At 42.0% G+C, this 23,455-nt stretch overlaps 3 protein-coding genes across 5 annotated transcripts; all 3 read left to right on the plus strand.

Annotated features, from left to right (window-relative positions):
• Positions 1 to 72: 72 nt before the first annotated feature.
• Positions 73 to 8,223, plus strand: LOC124286667 (sulfotransferase 1A1-like). Of its 3 annotated transcripts, XM_046723074.1 has the most exons (7): positions 88 to 127; positions 245 to 369; positions 3,079 to 3,248; positions 4,380 to 4,700; positions 5,515 to 5,618; positions 6,524 to 6,662; positions 7,826 to 8,223. In XM_046723074.1, exons 2-7 carry the CDS (start codon positions 362 to 364, stop codon positions 7,939 to 7,941), a joined length of 858 nt encoding a protein of 285 aa, XP_046579030.1. In that variant the 5' UTR covers positions 88 to 127; positions 245 to 361; the 3' UTR covers positions 7,942 to 8,223. The 3 variants fall into 3 exon arrangements, with proteins under 3 accessions (XP_046579046.1, XP_046579030.1, XP_046579038.1); XM_046723090.1 differs by lacking the exon at positions 245 to 369 and having other exon boundaries at positions 73 to 127; XM_046723082.1 differs by lacking the exon at positions 88 to 127 and having other exon boundaries at positions 136 to 359.
• A 3,354-nt stretch (positions 8,224 to 11,577) lies between these two features.
• LOC124286689 (sulfotransferase 1B1-like) lies at positions 11,578 to 15,493 on the plus strand. Its single transcript, XM_046723103.1, has 5 exons — positions 11,578 to 11,806; positions 13,001 to 13,324; positions 13,873 to 13,976; positions 14,198 to 14,357; positions 15,173 to 15,493. Exons 1-5 carry the CDS (start codon positions 11,647 to 11,649, stop codon positions 15,295 to 15,297), a joined length of 873 nt encoding a protein of 290 aa, XP_046579059.1. The 5' UTR covers positions 11,578 to 11,646; the 3' UTR covers positions 15,298 to 15,493.
• Positions 15,494 to 18,027: 2,534 nt separating this feature from the next.
• LOC124286717 lies at positions 18,028 to 21,502 on the plus strand. Its single transcript, XM_046723146.1, has 6 exons — positions 18,028 to 18,186; positions 18,635 to 18,745; positions 19,145 to 19,235; positions 19,862 to 20,017; positions 20,690 to 20,790; positions 21,266 to 21,502. Exons 1-6 carry the CDS (start codon positions 18,043 to 18,045, stop codon positions 21,311 to 21,313), a joined length of 651 nt encoding a protein of 216 aa, XP_046579102.1. The 5' UTR covers positions 18,028 to 18,042; the 3' UTR covers positions 21,314 to 21,502.
• Positions 21,503 to 23,455: the final 1,953 nt, after the last annotated feature.

A 23,455-nucleotide genomic window follows, 5' to 3' on the forward strand; every position in this document is an offset into this window, starting at 1 on the left:
GGGAATCCCCATATCTCTTCGCGTGTGACGAGGCTTTATTTCATTGGCTGGAATCAGCCAATCAACGTTCACCACAAGTTGTAACCGAGGAGACTTCAGGAAAGTAGCAATTACACAGCGCACTAAGGTAAGCAGGTTGTTCAATATTTCAGTTCAGTTTATTGTACTCGCGGCCTGAGGTCCATATACCATATGGCGTTCAAGGTGTGTTTATCACAACGCTAAAATGTTTTCGGTTTTGGAGCGTTTCGCCCGAAAGCGCAGTGGGAGGACCTGACCCCGGGCGCCCACACGGCCCACACGACAATCACAGAGTCCGACGAGGAAGTGACTTTTTGGTGATTCAAGACCAGATAAAGGTATGCAACTGTACGTACGGTCATTTACAGACCATTAACACGTATATCCGCAACGATTGTTGGAAACGCTCTTTACGCTAACTCAATCACTACCGGTGTTGATAACAGGGAAGGGAGGTAATCTGTGGGCGGGTCGTGAAATATGACGGGTGCTTCATATAATAAAGTCCATCCGCGGATACAGAGGGGTAGACTGACTGACTGAGTTGAGTTTTACGCCGCATTTAGCAATATTCCAGCAATATCACTGTGGGGGACACCAGAAATAGGCTTCACACATTGTGCCCATGTTGGGAATCGAACACGGGTCTTCGGCGTGACGAGCCAACGCTTTAACCACTAGGCTACCCCACCGCCCCCAGAGGTAGAGGGTATCAGAGGTTATGTTAGTCGTGTCGACGGATAAATTCCCCGCTGTCTCGTTAAATTGCTACTTGCCTTACGGTCCAGTGATCTCCAGGCAAACAACCTTTTCAGATCCTTTAGGAGCTGGCGCATCTTAGAGGCAAACAACCCTTTACGGGGGTTTGGGTTTAGGTTAGGGCCTGGTACCCTTTCCTATTATAAGGGTTTGGTTTTAGGGTTAAGGTCCGGTAGGGTTAGGGTCTGGTACCCTTTCCGATCCTTAGGGTTTAGGGTCTGGTACCCTTTCCGATCCTTAGGGTTTAGGGTCTGGTACCCTTTCCGATCCTTATGGTTTAGGGTTAGGGTCTGGTACCCTTTCCGATCCTTAGGGTTTAGGGTTAGGGTCTGGTACCCTTTCCGATCCTTAGGGTTAGGGTCTGGTACCCTTTCCGATCCTTAGGGTTTAGGGTTAGGGTCTGGTACCCTTTCCGATCCTTAGGGTTTAGGGTTAGGGTCTGGTACCCTTTCCTATTACAGTGGACTCTGTATAATCCGACATCTAAATTATCCGACAATCTGTGAATTCCAACATATTTTTTGGGTCCCGGCATCGTTCTTCTATATTATCATCATTTAAACATTGAATTATCCGAGATCTGTACATTCCGAATTCCGACACCATTTTATGGTCCCATTGACACTAATAATCTGTACAATCCGACATCCTCTCCCCATATTGGACTAAAATAGCCAATCAACCTGTCAATAGCCAGTTGACAACTAACATCCTGTTACTGGTAATCTCTTTGGTCTCAGCACTTGCTAATTGGGAGGTAATAAGCAGTGTGAAAACGCCTGTACCTTTGTTTTTACAAGCTGAGTGGCCAATGTGAGGACCTAGGTATGTTTTGTCCAGCATCGGATGAATGGGCTGAGACAAGGGATCAATTAATATTGAATATGATTGTGAAAGTAGAACATGTATGATATTGTACTGAAGATAATATATCCAATGATATACATGTACATGTAAATACAGAATTTGTTTTTCCCCTTTATTTACCAAGAAAATAGCTGTTCAGCTTTAACTTCATGATATAAGCCAGTTACGATGTATGGTACTGTTTGAAAAGTTTTCAAGCAAAGAGACATTGAATTATCCGACGCTCTGTATAATCCGACATTTTTTCCCGGTCCCAGTGAGTGTCGGATTATACAGAGTCCACTGTATAAGAGTTAGGGTTTTGTTTTAAGGTTAAGGTGTTGTACCCTTTCCGATCCGTAGGGTTAGGGTCTGGTACCCTTTCCGATCCTTTGGGATAAGTCTGGTACCCTTTCCTATCCGTAAGGTTATTGTTTTGGGTTAGGGTCTGGTACCCTTTCCTATTATAAGGGTTAGGGTTTGGTTTTAGGGTTAAGGTCTGGTACGCTGACCCGTAGGGTTTAGGGTTAAGGTCTGGTACCCTTTCTGATCCGTAGGGTTAAGGTCTGGTACCCTTTCTGATCCGTAGTGATTAGGGTTAGGGTCTGGTACCCTTTCCTATTATAAGGGTTAGGGTTTGGTTTTAGGGTTAAGGTCTGGTACCCTGATCCGTAGGGTTAAGGTCTGGAACCCTTTCCGATCCGTAGGGATTAGGGTTAGGGTCTGGTACCCTTTCCCATCATTAAAGTTAAGGTATGGTACCCTTTCCCATCATTAAGGTTAAGGTATGGTACCCTTTCCCATCATTAAGGTTAAGGTATGGTACCCTTTCCCATCATTAAGGGTAAGGTATGGTACCCTTTCCGATCCTTAGTGTTGAGGATTAGACCTTACCTTAGGGCAGTGTAATCCGAATATATCCAATTAAAACACATTACATTACCAGTCTTCTTTCTCAGTTTGAATCCTGTTAGCCATCCAGTGTGCGAAATAGCCACTGGCCCGCTAGCCCGGGGCTAGTAAAAATCTCCACAGTTACTACCCCGACTGGCTGGTGAATTTTCATAGGCTCATTTTGTAAATATATCACTTGTTAAGTTAATAAATATTTAAATCATGCAGGATTATGGCCTGGTAGAAATGTTCATCATATCAGCAGCTTAATGACGAAACCCGTGCGTTCATTCACATTTCGGGCTAATGAATTATTTTGTGGGCTAGTAACTTTCAGGCATAGCTGGCTAGCAAAATTTGGAAACTATTTCGCACATTGTCTTCCGATTGTGACCAGTTGTGTTTGATATACGAGTGTGACATTTACACAACTGTTAGCAATATCTATATATTGATGTTCGGTTAATTAATTCAATCCCACGTTAATGTCACCACATGGCCTTCTGAGAGAGTGGTTTTTAGATTCCGTTGTAGGTTACAAGCAATTGTTCCTTCCAGGATTGTGATGTCACGTGTTACGGTAGAGGACGCCGGTGGCGACACTCTCTTTCAAATAGAGCACAACGGTAACCTGTACCCAAACTTCCCCAACATCAACTCCATCACCAACATCCACAACCTTCCCATCAGAGACGATGACATCTTCATCTGTGCTTACCCGAAATCAGGTAACACTTAGAAACACCTACCCGTGAAACTCCGGCCTAGAACTAGTCTTCAGAAACCCATGCTTGTCGCAAGAGGCGATTAACGGGATCGGGTGGTCAGGCTCGCTGACTTGGCAGACACATGTCATCGTATCCCATTGCATAGATCGATGTTCATGGTGATGATCACTGAATTGTCTGATCCAGGCTCGATTATTTACAGACCGCCGCCATATAGCTGAAATATTGCTGAGTGCGGCGTTAAACAACAAACAAACAAACAGGTTGTTTAGATGTTGATCGTTTTTCATTACAATGGAAAATTGTGTGGTGTTGTAAATGGTTGGTGCTACCGATAGAACAGGGCAGTCATACCTAGTGTATGTATACTAGTACTTATATCCTGTTGTACATTCATACGAGTTTCTCTTTATATTAAGAGGAATCTATTTCAGAGGATAGTCAAGATTTCACATTCGTTTATAGTGACGTTTTGTGTGACTGTATCCTTGTCAAAACGCCAAGAGAAGGGATAATCCAAAATAGCTATGAGTTCGAATCCGAACATCTTACAACACTGCTAAAAACACCACATACACCATTCTCAGAGCCTCATTTCCGCAAAGGTCCATTTAAAACAGACTGGGAATTTGGATGGAGAGTTACCTAACAAATATCCAGTTTCTCACAAGATTCCCTCCCCCATCCACCCAAATATTTGATATTGTGTTAAGTTGTTTTGATGATGTAAAATGAAAAGTGAGTGAGTGAGTGAGTTTAGTTTTACGCCGCTTTTAGCATTGTTCCAGCAATATCACGGCGGAGGACACCAGAAATTGGCTTCACACATTGTACTCATGAGGAGAATCGAACCCGGGTCTTCTGTGTCACTAGGCTACCCAACCGCCCCAATGTAAAACGAGTAAGACAAAAATAGCATTTTAGCTGCTCTTTACAAATTACTCGACTATAAACGTGAGGCTCGAAATGTGTAAGTGAGGGCGTGTCTTCAGCATTTCAATCATTCAACCGAGTGGTGAGTGAGTTAAGAATTGAGTCACATCGACAACCGTCTGTCTAAGTGAATAGGCATATCGTCCACAAATAGTTCCATATGGGTACGTGTCCTTCCTCCAACACTAAATGTTTCAGGCACACACTGGGTCTGGGAGGTGACTCGACTTCTTGTAACTGGACAAACAGTTCAGGACAATGTTGAGAAGGGAGCAGGCATGATTGAGTACATGCCACAGGAGGATGTGACGTCACTTCCGTCTCCCAGAATTCTCAACAGCCATTTCAAGCTGAAGCTGCTTCCGCAGGACATTCTCAAGAAAAGATGTAAAATCTTGTATGTGATGCGGAATCCTAAGGACATCGTGGTCTCCTATTATAATTTTATGCGAGGTCTGCCCCACTACAAGTACACCGGCAAATGGGAGAACTACATGCAGTATTTTATTCTTGGTAAATGTAAGTATTTGGAATTTGAATGTGTCACCGGTTTCATTTAAATCTGTTCTTGTAATCCTATTGCATAATGTATAGCATTCGACATTTCTCACCGTAAATATATTGATACCTATTATATTATGCCTCTGATTCATAATGATAATAATCATATATCCATCTGCAGGCACTGGTTTATTTTAAGAAAGGATCTGTCCTTGACAATCAATAACCTGTTGGTTTAGACGAGGTGAAGTGAAATTGGGTTTCACGTCGTGCTTGAGAATATTTCGCTCATATGACGACGTGCATGCGTGTGTATGTGTGGCTGCTTGTGCTAGCCCAGACTTAAGCTGGTTTTATAGTGCTAGCCAACTGAGATACCATGCCGCAGTGAAGCATGAATACCCCACTCAGACACATTTCACTGACTCCGAGCCGACCAGTCCTTGTTGTACCCATAAATGCCGAGCGCCAGGCATGGACCAACAAGTACCATATTTTAACGTCTTTTGGTATGACGCGGTCAGGGATCGAACCCGCGACCTTCCGCTCTCCGGGAGGACGCTGGTTTAGAAGAAAGGGGATACGAACTAATATTAATGACTTAACACATACTAAATGCCACATGATAAGTTATTATTATAAGGAGGGAGGTTTTGGTTTTGACCCTGTTTTAGCAATATTTCAGTAAGATCAGAAACGGGCTTCACACATTGAACTCATGTGGGCAGATGAACCCGGGTCTTCGGCGTGATGAGCGAACGCTTTAACCACAAGCCTACACCACCGCCCCTTATTATAAGGACGTAAAACAGTGGTTCTATATTTGGAACAGTTTCCTACGGATCCTGGTTCGACTACGTCCTCGAGTTCGAGGACATGAAGAGGTCTCATCCCGATCTGCCGGTACTCACCCTCCATTACGAGGACTTGAAGGAGGTAAGGGTTTGATACTGAGACCGTCATCTGATGGGAGGCAAATCGATTGAAACATGTTGTATACCACCGGGGGTCCAGGAATGTCATTGTCTAATACACGGCAGATAATGCTGTATATTGTGATTATTCAACGCAGCATGAACTGAACATGTCCTTCCTGAACCACACCTCTGTGGTATAGGTTACTAGTTCTTCCTGAATTCCACTAGACGTAGCAGACGTATGTGTTTGAATGCTGCTGCTGATTTCTTCTTCATTGTTTCCAGTACTTGTTAGAACTGTTCGGGTTAAATGGTGTAAGTTTGTCTGCTGCATTCTAAACTCCCTGGAACCCTGTCATCATAGTACTTAACAGGGGATCCCATGTAGGAAACTCTCTCTCTCTCTCTCTCTCTCTCTCTCTCTCTCTCTCTCTCTCTCTCTCTGTGCGTCTCTCCCTCACTGTCTCTCTGTATGTCTGTCTCTCTCGCTCTCTCTCTCTCTCTGGCTTACTCTCTCTGTGCGTCTCTCCCTCTCTCTCTCTCTGCGTATCCCTCTCTGTGCGTCTCTCCCTCACTGTCTCTCTCTCTCTCTGGCTTATTCTCTCTCTCTCTGGCTTACTCTCTCTGTGCGTCTCTCCCTCTCTGTGCGTCTCTCCCTCACTGTCTCTGTCTGTCTCTCTCTGTGTCTGTCTCTCTCTCTGGCTTACTCTCTCTCTCTCTATCTGTGCGTTTCTCCCTCACTGTCTCTCCCTCTTTGTCTCTCTCTCGCTCTCTCTCTCCCTCTCTCTCTCTGTATCTCACTGTCTGTCTCCCAGCATCTACATGAACCATTAACCATCAAACGAGGCTCACAACATGTATATGGATATCATTCACAATATCCTTGATATAGTAACTGCTACTCTTTTCATATCATTGTTCTAGGACCCTCTACGTGAGATTAAGAGAGTGAACGAATTCCTGGAAACAGGTCGTAGTGCAGAGTTCCTACTGGAGGCGATTGAGGTCGCCAGCTTCGGCAACATGAAACAAAAGAAATCCAATCAAGTGACCTACAGGAAAGGTAGATAACTCGTGTTGTAGATTGTTTGGTAGCTAGTGATCAGGGAAAGTGGTATTTCGCTTCATGTTGGATTAAACCTCCTGATGCTCTGTGTCCGTTATACCATTCCTATAATAATGAGCACGTGGTTCTGAAGTGTTGATGCTTCCTGCTCTCTGTATACTGGTTTCAATATGTCTGTTTATTCAGCAACATTACAACCATCCAATCATGAGTTTCTACCCGTTTTACGCCGTTTTTAGCAATATTCCAGCAATATCACGGCGGGCGACACCAGAAACGGGCTTCACAAATTGTACCCATGTGGGGAATCGAACCCGGGCCTTCGGCGTGACGAGCGAACGCTTTAACCACTAGGCTACCCCACCGCCCCCGTGAAGACAGAGGTGAGGTGAGGTGAAATTGGGTTTAACGTCGTGCTTGAGAATATTTCGCTCATATGACGACGTGCATGCGTGTGTATGTGTATGTGTGGCTGCTTGTACTAGCCCAGACTTAAGCTGGTTTTATAGTGCTAGCCCACTGAGATACCATGCCGCAGTGAAGCATGAATACCCCACTCAGACACATTATACTGACTCCGAGCCGACCAGTCCTGTGAAGACAGAGGCGACTAACGGGATTGGGTGGTCAGACTCGCTGACTTGGTTGACACATGTCATCGGTTCCCAAGTGCGCAGATCGATGCTCATGCTGTTGACCACTTGATTGTCTGGTCCCGACGCGATTATTTACAGACCGCCGGAATATTGCTTCTCATTCACTCAATCAATCTTGAGTTTAAATCAGAAACTGTCGGCTTGGGGTTTAGAGGTTTTATGTATGTTTCATTCAGAAACGTTTGGCTTTTTACGAATAGCAAATTTATATTAGTCTAGGTTGCACCGAGAACCTTTCTGGCATGTGACTGCCAAAGGTTGAAGTTCACCGGGGTGACTTTTGAAATAGAATCCTCAAGCTCAAGTTGGTCTTTTCATAGAGATGTTACCATAATTAGATATGATTAGATATGTTTCATATAAATTGTTTGATACTAGACAAACATGAATCAGGTCATATACTCACTCACTTATTCGCATGTCACCATATTGTTTCAAAGAATGGTGATACTGCAACTTCCGTTTTTACCTGTATTACAAACATTTATAATTGCATATTTCCAGGTGTGGTTGGCGACTGGAAGAACTGGTTCACTGTGGCTCAGAATGAATGGTTTGATCAGCTGTACCAGGAGAAGATGGCCGATTCTGACATCAAAGTTAGATTTACGTTACCGTAGCTCCAGCAGAACTTTACATGGTACCTTTATGTCCTCCATGTTACAATTATTCTCAGGTACACAGATCTTACAGCATGGTGGAGGTACAAGCAAGCTTGTCCCCTACCAGAACCTGATCATAATCAACCTTGCCACTCTTCTGTCGATACAAAACGTCAACCTGATTGCATTGATCATTTCCCTGGAGACACGAGGATGTACACAAGTTAAACCTTGTCTGGACATGCGTGATGTCGTGAAAAAGTGACATTTTGTCAGATTGTAATATATGTGTTGTTTTAATGCTTGTCATCGTTACCTTCGGAGTGAATGAGTGAGTTTAGTTTTACGCCGCACTTAGCAATATTCCAGCTATATGGCAGCGGTCTGTAAATAATCGCGTCTGGACCAGACAATCCAGTGATCAACAGCATGAGCATCGATCATGGGAACCGACGACATGTGTCAACCAAGTCAGCGAGCCTGACCACCCGATCCCGTGAGTCGCATCTTACGACAAGCATAGTCGCCTGTTGTGGCAAGCATGGGTTGCTGAAGACCTATTCTACCCCGGATCTTCACGGGTCTACCTTCGGAAGCAGGACGACATATGTAACTCTCAACCTCCAGGTGTAAAGCAGCTGGAATCAGAATCTGAACCATTCTTACGCAATGTGTGTGCGTGAGTGAGTTGTGTTTATCGCCGTACTTCCGTTTCATATGTCCGCTCTATGTGAAAAGAGGCGGTGGGGTAGCCTAGTGGTTAAATATTAGCTCGTCACGCCGAAGACCCGGATTTGATTCCCCACATGGGTACAATGTGTGAAGCCCATTTCTGGTGTCGTCCGCCGTGATATTGCTGGAATATTGCTAACAGCGGCGTAAAATAGAACTCACTTACTCACTCACTCACTCACTCACTATGTGAAGAGAAACCAACGATGAAGATTATCGTGCTGACCAATGAATGAAACTTCATCAGGGCGAACCCACCCAGAGCCGAGTATTTGGGTGTGACACTCTCCAGTGATGGTTTGTGTGGATCATTTTTACTGATCTTCATCAATATTGTGGTCCACTAAAATAATGTGACTATACACTTTAACTCACTCACTCACTATTGTGGTCCATAGGACACAGCGTCTGCCTGGAGATGTGGTGTCCAAGCCCCGTCATATTAAGAGCCATAAAGATGGTACTTTTTTATAACCAGCGGGAGATTGACCAGGAGTTGGTCGGCATATACGCACGCACGTACGGACACACACTGCAGGTGCAAAGGTGAACCACATTTCACCACCAGTTCACACTACTACGACTACCGCCAACAGCGCTCTCTGGAAAACTATTCAGCCTATTTTCAGCTGTGGCAATACCCACAGTTGATTTTAATTAGTTCGACTTCCCACCAGACTTAATGAACACCTGTCCGATACCTAATGAATACAGTGGGGGATAACAGCAGGTACTTTGTCATGATTGTAAAGAATTGCTTGGCAATAAATGAAAGTCACGTGCAGTCTAGGAAGGTTGAATTACAACGGGCTCTCCCGGGTGCGAATATTGGTACAATACTTTATATGTACCGGTAAATTGTCAAAGAAGACTTCTGGTTACTTTGGAAGAGGTAGCACATGTGAGTTGGTGTTGTTGCTGTCACGTTCTTCTCTGCATCATTTAGGTTTGTTTGTTGATTTGTTTGTTTGTTTGGTGGGTGGTTGGTTGGTTGGTTGCTTGCTTGCTTGCTCTTTAACGCCACAATCTTTAACGCAATAGTCCAACTGAGCTGTAAAACACGCCAGAAAACTAGCTCTTGAGCTCGCCCGATTATGCAGCAAATATAAAATGTTGATTAATTGTTATTTAACACCGCATTCAGCAATAGCCCAGCTATATGGCGGCGGTCTGTAAATAGTCGAGTCTGGACCAGACAATCCAGTGTTTAACAGCATGCAGATCGATCTACGCAATTGGGATACGATAACATTCATCATCCAAAACTGTGTTCCACAGGAGATATTTTGTGTGTGAGATCAAACGTTATCACTTATACCCCATTTCTAAGATGCCTAGCGGTTAGAACAATCGAAAAACAACAACATTATCAGACAATAAAGGTATAGTTTTTTGATGACGTAACAATTGAATGACGTTATCCCGTCACTGCGCCATTCTAGTGTGCCCCCTCGTAATCGAACCATTTTACATTACGTCACAATGTAAGCGACGTCACGATGCATGTCAGTTGTCATCGCCTCGTACGGCCTCCTACAGTAAACTACTGCGTTGCATCCCGTTTCTTGGTTTGCAGTTGCTTCACTCACCTAACATCACTGGTGGAAACATTACGTTTATGTTTTCTGACTTTTTAAATGTCTCAATTCGACTCGCAAGTTTTCAGCGACACGGTAACGTTCGCAATGTTTACATTCCCACAATGCAATCGTGGAATGTCGCTAGACTACTCAGCTTCGTCTGGATATACTGATCTAAACATACGTTGGTAGTAGAAATGCGACGTTCACATGGTTTACGTTAATCACAGATGTCATTAAAATACTTTAGAGAAGATATTTAATCCGAACGTAAACCGTCATGAAACTGTTTATCATTTGTTTTTCTGGTAACGTTCGTCTTAACGTAGGGGGGCAGACACATCAATAGAACAGCGCGCCAGTTAGCTCTGTGCGAGGATTCTTAATTTAGGTCACCGACACCGCCGTTTGTTTTCTGCCTTAAATTAATCGTAATTATCCTTAGAAAGTATTAAATATTGTAATAAAACACACTTTCTCCCTGAAAGAAATGACGTTTAAAGCGTTCGCTCTACCAGTTCAGGCAAAAGTGTATTTATTACACTATAAAACACACTTTCTCCCTGAACTATTATGACGTTAAAGCACTCGTACGCAAGCGTCCTCGTGCTTTAACTATAATAGTTCAGGGCAAAAGTGTGTTTTATTACACTATACATGGTGGTAGAGCGAACTGTATTTCTTAAATCATCCCTCAACCCATATCTGGGTATGGGGGTCTCGGGATGATATGGGGCAAGATATGAAAAATGAAGTGTAATAATCTCTACATATCTCCTAGGAGATATCGTGTTGACAGTAGATTTTGTACAATGCCCTGACAATGTTATGACGTCATGAACTTGATGACGTCACAATGCTATGACATCGCTGCACCGCAAGTCTAATGACAGTACCGTGTTCAGAGATGTACGCCCGCCGTGATGTTGCTGGAATATTGCTAAAAGCGGCGTAAAACCAAACTCAGTCAGTCAGTCAGTCAGAGATGTACGTTTTTCATGATTGAAATCTAATGAACAGTGATTCTGGATGATAAATAGAATCTCACCCTCGTGTCTTCTGATATCAAATATATCAACATTCGTTGATAAATAATAAAATATCCTCGGCAAGTCTCGGGTATTTGTAACTTTATCAACTCGTGTTGATATAATTGATATCAGAAGACACTTGGGTGAGATTCTCTATGTGTCAACCAAGTCAGCGATCCTGACCACCTGATCCCGTTAGTCGCCTCTTACGACAAGCATGGGCTACTGAAGACCAATTCTAATCCGGATCTTCACGGGTATTGGTTAGGGTTAGGGTTAAGTTAGGTTAGGGTTAGGTTACACAACATGAACTTGAAGCTGTACATCGTACTGCTCCTATCTTGTCATCACGATTATATTTCTCTCTGCGAAGTGTCGGCATGTCTGTCATAATGGAGATGGATGCTGATGGATACACCATCAGGCTGATGGAACACGATGGAGAACGCTATCCCCACTTCCCTGCTGACGTCATCAAAAACGTCAAAGACATCAAAATACGTCACGATGACGTCATCGTATCAGCTTTTCCCAAATCAGGTATGATTGTTGTCGAGTTCGTTGTATCATTGGCTTACGGTGGTGTGGGAGCCTGGCTAGCTATTCTCGAAACGTTCGCAACCCTAAGATCTTCTTAAGCCCATTTTTAACACACTGGCTACGATCAAAGTTAAGAATTCTTAGGGCTACGAATGTTTCGAGAATAAGGGCCCTGTGTATTTGAAAAATCCATCAATAACACAAATGATGTTATTTGGAGGTATTGAGTGTCCTTTGAAAATATGTGCGGCTTCCTTTTTTGAAAAAAGCTTATGTCCTCAGTCAGTGTAGTAGAAGATAATTCCCAAACCCTGTCAGTCCTTATGAGTAAATACCTTGAATCACATCATATCTGGAGCGGTGGGGTAACCAGTGCTTAAAGCGTTCGCTCGTCACGCCGAAGACCCGGTTTCGATTCCCCACATGGGTACAAATGTGTGAAGCCAATTTCTGGTGTCCCCCGCCGTGAAATTGCTGGAATATTAGCTAAAAGCGGCGGAAAAACCAACTCACTCACTCACTCACTCACATCATATCTAGTAAGTGCTTCATAGGGATACGGGAGGCTCAATTGTCTTAGGTGGCGCTCTGCAACGTCACGAAATCTATTATCGTGGGCTCGCCAGATTATGCTTCTAAGGAAACAAAACCCGTGTTGGTTGGTTTCTCCCAGAGTGGTAAACGTTAAAGACCTGTGTGTGTGTTTGTTGAGTCTGGACCAGACAATCCAGTGATCAACATCTTGAGCATCGATCAAGGCAATTCAGATACAATGACATGTGTCAGCGAGCCTGACTACCCGATTCCGTTAGTCGCCTTTTATGACAAGCATCGGTTGCTGAAGATCAAATTTAACCCAGATTGTTAATGAAAGCCCGTCCCATCAGGGTTTCGTGACACGTCGGGACATAATTGACTACTATTCACAGTGTCCTTAAACTAACTTAATCATACCCTGGTTTGTGAAGTACAGTGCACTCTGGTTATAATGTCCCTGGTTATAATGCCAAACTGGTTATAATGCCAAACTGGTTTTAAGGCCAGTAATATACAGATAATGTATCTGTATTACTTTTCATTTTAAACATTTTGTTTACAAATAGCCATTAACCAAATTGTTACTTAAAGAGGCATGTAAATGTGATTTAAGTTTCTGATTACCTAACAAGATTGCGAGCTGTTATTACATTACAGGTTCTCACTGGGTGCATGAGATAACCCGTCTCCTCCAGATGGGTCGGTTGGACGAGACGAATTTTGAAAAGAATGATGTTCAGTTGGAATATGTACCGGAAGCAACATATGCGCAACATCCGTCTCCCAGAATCCTCAGCTCACATCTGAACTTCCGGTCTCTTCCGTCGCAGGTTCTGGAAAAGAAGTGCAAGATTATCTATGTTCTCAGGAACCCGAAAGACATCGCTGTGTCGTTTTACAACTTCTGTATCAAGATGCGGCATCTGACTGGCTACAAGGGGACATGGGCGAACTTTCTTCTGATGCTGTCACAAGGAAAATGTAAATCAAGTTTCTTTTTTTATCGTGACAGGAAAGGGTTTTGAGAAATGAGTGAGTGTCTTAAGTTTTACGCCGCGGCGCTCTGTAAATAATCGAGTCTGAACCTGACAATCCAGTGATCAACTACATGAGCATCGATCTACGCAATTGGGATATGATGACATGTGTCAATCACGTCAGCGAGCCTGACCACCCGATCCCGTTAGTCGCCTTTTACGATAAGCATGGGTTGCTGAAGACCAAATCAAACCCGGATGTTCACGGATAACGATCGACTGATTTTTATCACTTTCTAAATTTCCTGAAAATATAAACTGCAACCTGTTTTGGGGTACATTCCACAAGAAGAGATTTTATCTATTTAGCGACGCAATATCCCCACGTTGTGACGGCGGTCTGTATATAAGCATTAGGAATCGTTGCTCATGGTATCGACCATTGGTTTGTTTGTGCCAGACTCGATCTTTTAAAAGCCGTCTTGATAGAGCTGTGAGAAGCCGTTGAATGTAACGAAAATCAAATCTCATTCACCATACTTCTGTCATCAGTGGCCTTCGGATCCTGGTTTAACTATGTGCTCAACTGGGAAAAAGAGAAAGAAAAGTACCCGGATCTTCCCGTTCTCACTCTGTTCTACGAAGATCTCAAGGAGGTACTATATGTAATACTTTTGTTGAGACCATGATAGTTCTGGAATGTTACTTAAAGCGGCGTCAAATTATACATCCATACAACATGAATAAACAGGTGTGAACGTTCTGTTCTAAAACTGGGAACCCGTCTGACCTCGTTGGTTTATCATGATGCTAACGGTAACTCGTCAGTGCACAATATTCAACACATACCTGTAAGCTTCTAACGCTGTAATTTCAGGACACGCTGCGTGAAGTTAAGAAAATCAACGACTTCCTTGATCTCAAAAGAGACGACAGATTTCTACAGCAAGTCTGCGACCACGTGACTTTCGCAAATTTGAAACGTATCAAAGGCAGAAACCATTTGCATGACGGGAAGTCTGTGATCTTCAGGAAAGGTATTGACTCTCTCATATACATGAAATGAAACATCTTCATGATTGTTTTATCTATATACTTTATTTCTTTGAAACCTTTGAAAGGAGGAAACGAAGAACCTACATGTAGATTTTGTGTGTATAAGTGAGTGAGTTTGATTTTACGCCGCTTTTGCCATTGTTAGATGGATATCACAGCTGGGAACACCCGTATCAAGTTATGGGATATCCAACCCAGGTCTTCGGCGTGATAAACCCAGCTCACTCACTCACTCCGAAACAGTGAGTGAGTTTAGTTTTCCGCCGCACTCAGCAATATTCCAGCTATATGGCGGCGGTCTGTAAATAATCGAGTCTGGACCAGACAATCCAGGGATCAACAGCATGAGCATCGGTCTACGCAATTGGGCTACGATGACATGTATCAACCAAGTCAGCGAGCCTGACCACCCGATCCCGTTAGTCGCCTCTTACGACAAGCATGGGTTACTGAAGATCAAATTCTAACCTGGATCTTCACTTGTTCACTCCGAAACAGAATATTTCTCAATATTATGTTGTAATTAACATGAACAACTGTTTGTTGTTCTACGCGGCAGTCAGTAACATTGACAAATCAAGTCTCATCCTTGAAACAAAGAAATGGTTGATATAAAGTCTGGCATCGTCGGAGTTCAATAAGTCGCAACTATCCGGTTTATAATCCATTGGATCCACCCGATCTATTTTATCTCCTATCCTAATCCTGGATCCACTGGAATATTCAGATATCTCGCTTTTAAAGACAATGAAATTTCACACTATGACATAACATAATCGCTTTAATGATTTTCTAGGTGAGGTTGGTGACTGGAAGAACTGGTTCACTGTGGCTCAGAATGAATGGTTTGATCAGCTGTACCAGGAGAAGATGGCCGACTGTCACCTACGGTTTCGATATACACTTGATAACAGCATATGATGCCTGCTTTTAATGTCAATAATCAGAAAACTAATAATTACCATCATCATAGATATCAATAATTAGAAGAATAGAAGCGTCCAATTTTATCAGCTGTCAGCTTAGTTTTGAACCGATATATACACGTGTCTACCAGGCAAATGTGTTTGCTTTGAGTTGATTTGTTCCTGTTTTTGAATGTATGGATATATAAAGATAACTTGCTTTGAGTTGACTTGTTACTGTTTTTGAATGTATGGATATATAACGGTAACTTCAAAGAACAACAGATTCCGTTGAGCTGTGAAGTGTATATGAATGGGTCACTGAACATGTGTTTTTCATTACGTGTTTTAGAGAGTGTGAGTGAGTGAAATTGGTTTAACGCCACTTTTCAGGTATGTTTCAATGTGTCAGTGTGTTTCTGATCACTTTGGCTGACATTGGAAATTGCATCTTTAAATGTGAAGCCTTCATTTCCGAAAGATACATGTTTATCCCAAATCAATCTCTACAATGGCCGAACCTTCTCAAATCCAAAAGAACCAACATTTTACGTAACTTAGCAAAATATATATTTATATATTATATTTATATAAACGAATAAGGGAACACATGAAAGTACAAGTGTTCCTTTGATTGTTTCAAAATTCCACTCACAGTGCAATACATACCTTGTGAAGAAACCTGGAAAAGAATAAAGGAACACTTGTACTTTCATGTGTTCCCTTAATAATTTCTATGAGTATATATTACAATTATTTCCAAAACGCTCCAAATAAAAATCTACTTTGTATAATTTACGCTTATTCAATTAGTTATAATATATCTATAAATATGTATTACGTCGCTGACACTTTGTACATCCTTGCTATCTTAGTATATATTGTATTCATTTGCATTTATTTGTCTTATGTACCACCGTTGGTGGGTTTTCGAGAACTAAAATATGATGATGATGATGCATTTGATATCATTGCGTTGAGTTGCGTGTGGTATTAAACTGATTGTATTGTTTTGGAGACTTTGTTTTGTTGGTTCGGTATTTTCGTATAGAGTGAGTGAGTGAGTTAATAGTTAACGTCACATCGGCAATATTTCAGCCATATCGTGACGAGAACATTTTACATTGAAATGGAATATGTGTATATTATAAAACCTGTCATCGAAGGACAGTAAAACAACTAGAATATCACAATTAGATTTAAAACTAGTGTGGAAGGTTAAAAGTAATAGCACTATTAGGACAATACAATATAAAAACAGGCGGTAGATCACCATACCAGGGACCATGGGGACTTACAGTACCTTGGCTACCTGCATGGACCCTAGTTGGATTTACACCATCCCTTCAGCTGCTGGCGATTGTATTTTCGTATAGAACTAATCATGCTCAATAATGTTTTATCACTTTGTTTATAGATATTGTATCCCAAAATGAAGATAACACTTTACTTTAAAACGTGTTTCCATTCGGGTACAAAAATAAGTACCCACCAGTATACACCAGTATTAGTGGATACCGCGATACTGTTAAAAATACCTTACTAACATTAACAGCTCACCCATCCCCGATAATCATATCGGTACATGATGTGTTCCGAACATACAATGATCTTCCATATGTTTCCCACACAGGTTTTAGTGTGTTCTTGATTAACTACACTGTAGGACAAAAGACATTTACCCCTCTGAATATAAAAGAAACAAGTATGGTTATTCTATAAAGTTTAACGGGTATCATTGGCGACATTACATGCATCTGATCAATGAATACCAGTAACAGGTCACGTGCACAGGGCGTTTAGCAAATACTGGGGTCGTAATTTCACATTACACAACAATGAGCAGAGTGAAACACATACAGTCATGCTCTATTGAGTTGGTTAAAAGATATCAGACAATCTCAACAGCAAGCATCAATACCGTCCCAAAACGTGCCGTATCATCAATTTCACCAGCCAGCTGATGACGTCTTTGAGTACCCGTTGCACGATTCCTGACCAGGACAATTATTCTGCTCTCTTTAGTAAGAATCACTCTGACAGTGAAGTATCTGTCAGCATTGCGCTGCCTCGCTCAGTGCCATATTGACGTTTCTTTTTATGGGTTAAGGCCATTCCACGAAAGGGCTACACGTCTTTTGTGGCGTTTTACCAAAATGGCACCGTTTCCGTCGCTGAGACGAAACTGTGCCGCAAATCGAATGTGCGAAAGAACAGGTATTCTTGTGACATCGTCACTGGTGGTCTGCCTGATCTCTTACCCTGTCCTGCATACAGGAAGCGACGGACAGTGGTTCCACGCGTACGTTTGACGTTTCTAGCAATATTGATGTGATTGGCACTAACTTGTCCTAACTTGGCATGTCTTTTATGCTTTTTATGACCCGTTACATTTTTGCAACACTCATTTGCATTTTATCACCATTTTTGCACATGCATTGTATGGGGTTAGTAAAAACTGGTTACGGGAACATGCTTCTTCTAAAACAACGGGTTGTGTTTTGGAGCACACGGTCGCTGTAAACGCCAGCTGTATTGAAGTAGGGGTGTAGTCGGGAGGGGAACAGGGGGTGGCGGTTTGGGGTGATTGTTTTTCTTTAGGTTTGTATGTTGACGTACTCAGTTTCTCTTAAACCCAATCACGGGATTGTGTTTGTATTCAAACAAATTCCACGCACACATTCCATTCCTTATCTCCCATGCCGGACCCAGTTGTCAGATAAGACACCTCAATCGGTGAACTCAAGGTCGTCTGTAGGTCATGTTGCTGGTGATATATTATTTAGTGGTGGTCCACGTTTTACCTTCTGACTCCCAGTTTGATGGATGTCTGCGGAAACGGTTCAACTGCATTGCCGCTAAGTTTAAGGGGGAGTTTACACAATCGGGTGTTCACCTGACGAACGTGAGTATATCTTGAATAGACCGGACCCTAGACTTGAAACAGTCTTTTACCAATTATATCATGAGAAATTATAGGTCAAGGTCATTCTGTGTCCTCACCCGTGTGTCCCGCTTCCATGAACGAAGTCTTTTTGGTTGTTTCTACTTCTAACAGTCTGGTTCAACCGCCCCTTAACTGGAATATATAACACAGGTACAGTCTGCTGAAAGCGAACGTCTTTGTGACGTATATCATTGACGTGTTAATCTGTGTCTTCCAGTCTCTTACTATCGCTTGATGGCTTCCTTTAACCAGATTCCACAAGCCTAAACTGTCTTAATACTTCATTACGTTTTGGTTGGTTCACTTTTAAAATAACAATTTCATATGACATGGAACCGTTAACATACAATTTATTGGTGTAGAGCACGGAGAAGGTGTTCTCTGACGTTATGTTGGTGTACCGTAGAGCACGGAGAAGGTGTTCTATGACGAAGACAGAAGAATGGTAGCGAGAGAAGAGTCTGGACAAACGGACGGACAACCGTTCCTGACATTCCGACTCTACGACTATCCCAACGTAAGTAAACATCAGACTGAAATTGTTCACGTTTGTCTATTTTAAAATGTTGAAGATGTTTCTTGGGTAAACTAATATCACTAGAATGGTTTGTTTCTAAGTGCTCGTGACAGGCACCACATCACCATGACAACAACATGCGTGATCATGAGCGAGTGATTGAGATGATCTCTGTTCTTTCACGACGCATCTGGGATTCGAACTCTAGTGGGTTGAGAATTGCGGCGCTCTAACCCGCGTGTCAGTCTAGTGTCTGGGTATGTCTAAAGCTTTCAATTTTCCCACATTGGTTCACGAGTTGCAATAACTTATTCCGTAAAATATCACGGTTTTAATACGGATTGGATGTTAACATAGATCATTAAGTACATATAATGTGAATCAATCTGTCCTTAACAGAACACACTATATGACGTGGTCACAACTGATGGCAAAGAGAAATGTGTGAAACGGACATTGGAAGGACCTTTCAAGAAAGTCTGCATGCCAGGTAATGAAGCTTTCAGAACCGATATTCGGAGGTTGATACCCTTCCAGCATATCGTTGCACAGGCCTACGGTCTTTGGTTTAAAATATTTTACACCTGTATTGACGATTGTTGATATTTTATATGAAGACGTGAATACCAGATTCTATTCATCGTTCACAATTTTATGCCAACTGTTTCAGCTTGTAACCTACGTCTTGTATTTGGGTCTTGATGTTTCTTTATGATCAGGACGTCATGATAACACTGTGATCACTATTGTCTACGAAGCATTGAGATGTTATATCTCAGCCAAGCGATAGCTTCTGTGGAATCTAGTTCAAGGTGATAAATATGGACAGCCAAGATACAAGGACATACGCCAGCAAAGACAGTGAGCGACCATACGATCTTGTTTGCCACCTTTTACGACAAGCATGGGTTGTTGAAGAGCTATCATAACTTGCATATTCACGAAGTCTTACTGCATTGAAGCCTCTGTTTGGCATTGTACATGTACCTTCTGTATCCAAATTCCCCTGCAACACGCATCAGTCGAGGCTACTAGAACGTCCACAAATATATTTTCCAGAACTTCCATGACGTGAAGGCGAGTCCATCTTTGTGTTCTTTGTATTTCATCTTTCAGATAACAGACAGTATATATGGGCGAAGTCTCCGCTAGGGGACATGATCCCCACCTACAGGTGTAAATGGGAGGATGGCAACCTGACCACTGAACTCACCTACTCCTACACCATGCAACCAGTCCTACTGGACACGTATGGCACCGACCAGGACGGAGGTAAACTATAGTTCTGTCATTAATCGTCATCATCATGATTATCATCACCACCATTATTACCATGGATCATCATCACCACCCCATCATCATCATCGTCGTCGTCATCATCATGATTATCATCATCATCACCACCATTATTACCATGGATCATCATCACCACCCCATCATCATCGTCGTCGTCGTCATCATCATCATGATTACCACCATGGATCATCATCACCACCCCATCATCATCGTCGTCGTCGTCGTCATCATCATCATGATTACCACCATGGATCATCATCACATCATCCATCATCATCGTCGTCGTCGTCGTCATCATCATCATGATTACCACCATGGATCATCATCACCACCCCATCATCATCGTCGTCGTCGTCGTCATCATCATCATGATTACCACCATGGATCATCATCGCCACCCCATCATCATCGTCGTCGTCGTCGTCATCATCATCATGATTACCACCATGGATCATCATCACCATCCCATCATCATCATCATCATCATCATCATCATCATCATCATCATTATTATCATTCTCTGATGGCTTATTACTTTTATCTAGATTGATTTGCACCCTCTGTGTTTATCAGTGTTTCAGTCTATCACTGACAAGTCTGGATGTTTGCTAACCGCGCATTTATACAACATTATAATCATGTTTTCAGTGTCTGTGTTTGAGACGGTATGGGTCCAGAACATCACAGACAAAGCTGCCGGTGCTGACATCTTCACTCCTCCTCCAAGCTGTGAGGATGAAGTATATCAAGTGAGAAACCTGGGGATTTGACGTATACTGCGTAGCTTTCATTTCATTTCCTGATCACACTAATTCCAGGAAAACATATGTTCCAAACGATTTGCTTCTAAATCAGTTCCATGTATCCAAATATAATTTCTCGGATGAAACAATTGACAATAGATTATGTAGATTTTTTTTTTTTTAAAACAAACAGAAAACGGCACCCTTGCCACTCCGTACAGCTTACGTACACCCACCGTCATATATGCATACTGCCCGACAATATAAACGGCTTAAAACCATATGCACTCAGTCTTACAACTCGCCTTTAACAACAATCCATGCACGATCAGAAAGAGCTGACTGTTCAGATCTTGCAATGAAATTTAATTTGGCAAGTATTAACGTCCTATGGTTAATGTGAGATGGTAAGTTATTTTCTGGCAAGTATAAACGTCCTATGGTTAATGTGAGATGGTAAGTTATTTTCGTTTCTTTTCAGAGTAGCCCCGAGCCCCACAGAAAGAAAATGGGATACCTGTCATTTTGAGTAAATACAAGGAGAGGGCTACATACATGGATCATGTAATAAATATTCTATCAAATCACAACATATTACAGAAACCATTTCATGAACTGGAGCGAGCACATTAGCAAGGGTTGGAATGTCGAATTTGGTGGACCGGATGTATCCACTGGTGATAATAAAACACGTCAGTGAGAACGCTGAACAAGCAAACTGTTTATCTTGTTTAATGGCTCAGCAGTATTTTAAACTGACTACAACACAAAGTACAATCCTGGTGTTGGGGGATTATAAGTCACAATGAAAACATTTTTCTAAACATTTACGTTTTTTAGGGCGAATATTTTCAAAGTAATTGGTGTGTACTTTCTTTTAAACGTCAGTGTATGTTTTTTCGGCAACCTATAGTCCGTTTGACTTCATTTGAAACCGATGAATTGCTCACTAACAAAAAATCTAATAAGTGCAGCAAAATCTTTGCACAGTCACATGAAATCGACAGACCTAGTATTTCTTACGGGACAACTTTGTTAAAACAGCCAGGTGTGCGAGGTGTACGAGTGAAATTGAAATTTCACTGCTCACGCGAAAGAAATAGCGAAAAGAGACAACAAAGTAATGATCGTTTTTAAACAACTTTCTTATTCGGGTGTCCAAAATTATGAGACAAATCAGTTCAGTTGGTCTGTCGATTTCATGTGACTGTGCAAAGTTTGGTTTTGTTGCATTTATTAGATTTTGTACTAGTGAGCAATTCATCGGTCTCAAATGAAGTCAAACGGACTGTATGTGGAAATGTTACATATTTATAACTTTAACACGATATGATATTTTTGTTATGGAACTACTCAGCGAGGACACCAATGAACTGTCATCCATCTTGTGACCCTTTTCTGGAACACCTTGTGTCGTCGCTGGTTTTCTCTGATCCATTCGTGACATTTCGCCTTTTGGCTGCTTTTAGGAGTTGGCGTTTTGTTTTAAGTCAGTTTAAAGATATACCTTAAACGTAGCTTTAAATGTAGATTTAAAAAATAACTGACTCAGTTGGACAAATGATTAGATAAATACAGGTACACGCCATATGTTTACGTAAATGGTAACAGGCCCATGGTCGTATAGGATCCTTAACACTCTGCAGTGTGAATACAAACGAATTACACATAAATCTAATACTGACTTAGCGGTAAGAAATTCTAGTACGATTGACCACATAATGTTAACTTACTTAAGTCATTTGTTACGTTTTTGTTTATATACGATTTGGTTTACGTGAGAATGGTTGCAAACACCGAAGCTCAGTCGGTCCGCCATGTCTAGTACCCAGAACCTGTTACATACCACCTCGCATTTAGTTTATTCGTTTACCTCCTACAATCATATGCCCATCATGACGACCGTGACTTGACATGGCCTCAAGTGACCCGACAGACGGGTGTCCCAAGGACAATTCCCAGTGAATAAGTGAGTTTAGTTTTACGCCGCACTCAGCAATATTCCAGCTATATGGCGGCGGTCTGTAAATGATCCAGTCTGGACAAGACAATCCAGTGATCAACAGCATGAGCATCGATATGCGCAATTGGGAACCGACGACATGTGTCAACCAAGTCAGCGAGCCTGACCACCCGAATTCGTTAGTCGCCTTAGTCGACAAATCCCATGGTCAAATATTACAAGATGTCGCAGAGAGATACGACTTGAGAATGGCCTTGTTCCGTCGCAGTATTTAGTAACTCATCAGATACAACAAAACGAGAACGATAAACATTTCTATTATTTTGCAAACCTGTCTGATTCAAAGAGGAGCCCAATATATTTCTCATTTCAAGCGTATCGTTTGCAAACGATAGTCAGCTTTTATCTGATAAACACAATATGAATTCAATACTATCCTCATCTATTATGTCTTGATCCATATTGACACTTTAAAAGTGCGAATCCATACATTTGTATAAATTAATAAAACATGCTTTATCCTCAACGTGTACGAACATCGAAAACGTATGACCTTATTGTAACTACCCATCTATGATATTGAAATAACTTTTAATCTTCTTAGGAAAACTTGTTTTAATGATCCTTGTGATTCATTCTAAAGCCCTTTTAATGGGCTTCCTTGCAAATAAATAGGTGTCCATGTAATCATCGCATTGTGTCTGTGTG

Source organism: Haliotis rubra, unplaced genomic scaffold, assembly GCF_003918875.1.
Source record: "Haliotis rubra isolate DU_JTF1 unplaced genomic scaffold, ASM391887v1 Scf1101, whole genome shotgun sequence".
NCBI lineage: Eukaryota > Metazoa > Mollusca > Gastropoda > Lepetellida > Haliotidae > Haliotis > Haliotis rubra.

Excerpts from the sequence above, each read along its gene's own strand:
- LOC124286667 (XM_046723074.1), top strand. Across the intron at positions 3,249-4,379 it reads CTGTGCTTACCCGAAATCAG|GCACACACTGGGTCTGGGAG; the intron begins GTAACACTTAGA and ends TAAATGTTTCAG. Across the intron at positions 6,663-7,825 it reads TCAAGTGACCTACAGGAAAG|GTGTGGTTGGCGACTGGAAG; the intron begins GTAGATAACTCG and ends GCATATTTCCAG.
- LOC124286689 (XM_046723103.1), top strand. The coding sequence starts at position 11,647 with ATGTCTGTCATAATGGAGATGGATGCTGATGGATACACCATCAGGCTG. Across the intron at positions 13,325-13,872 it reads GATGCTGTCACAAGGAAAAT|TGGCCTTCGGATCCTGGTTT; the intron begins GTAAATCAAGTT and ends TTCTGTCATCAG. Across the intron at positions 13,977-14,197 it reads TCTACGAAGATCTCAAGGAG|GACACGCTGCGTGAAGTTAA; the intron begins GTACTATATGTA and ends CTGTAATTTCAG.
- LOC124286717 (XM_046723146.1), top strand. The coding sequence starts at position 18,043 with ATGTTGCTGGTGATATATTATTTAGTGGTGGTCCACGTTTTACCTTCT. Across the intron at positions 18,187-18,634 it reads CGGGTGTTCACCTGACGAAC|AGCACGGAGAAGGTGTTCTA; the intron begins GTGAGTATATCT and ends GGTGTACCGTAG. Across the intron at positions 20,018-20,689 it reads TGGCACCGACCAGGACGGAG|TGTCTGTGTTTGAGACGGTA; the intron begins GTAAACTATAGT and ends TCATGTTTTCAG.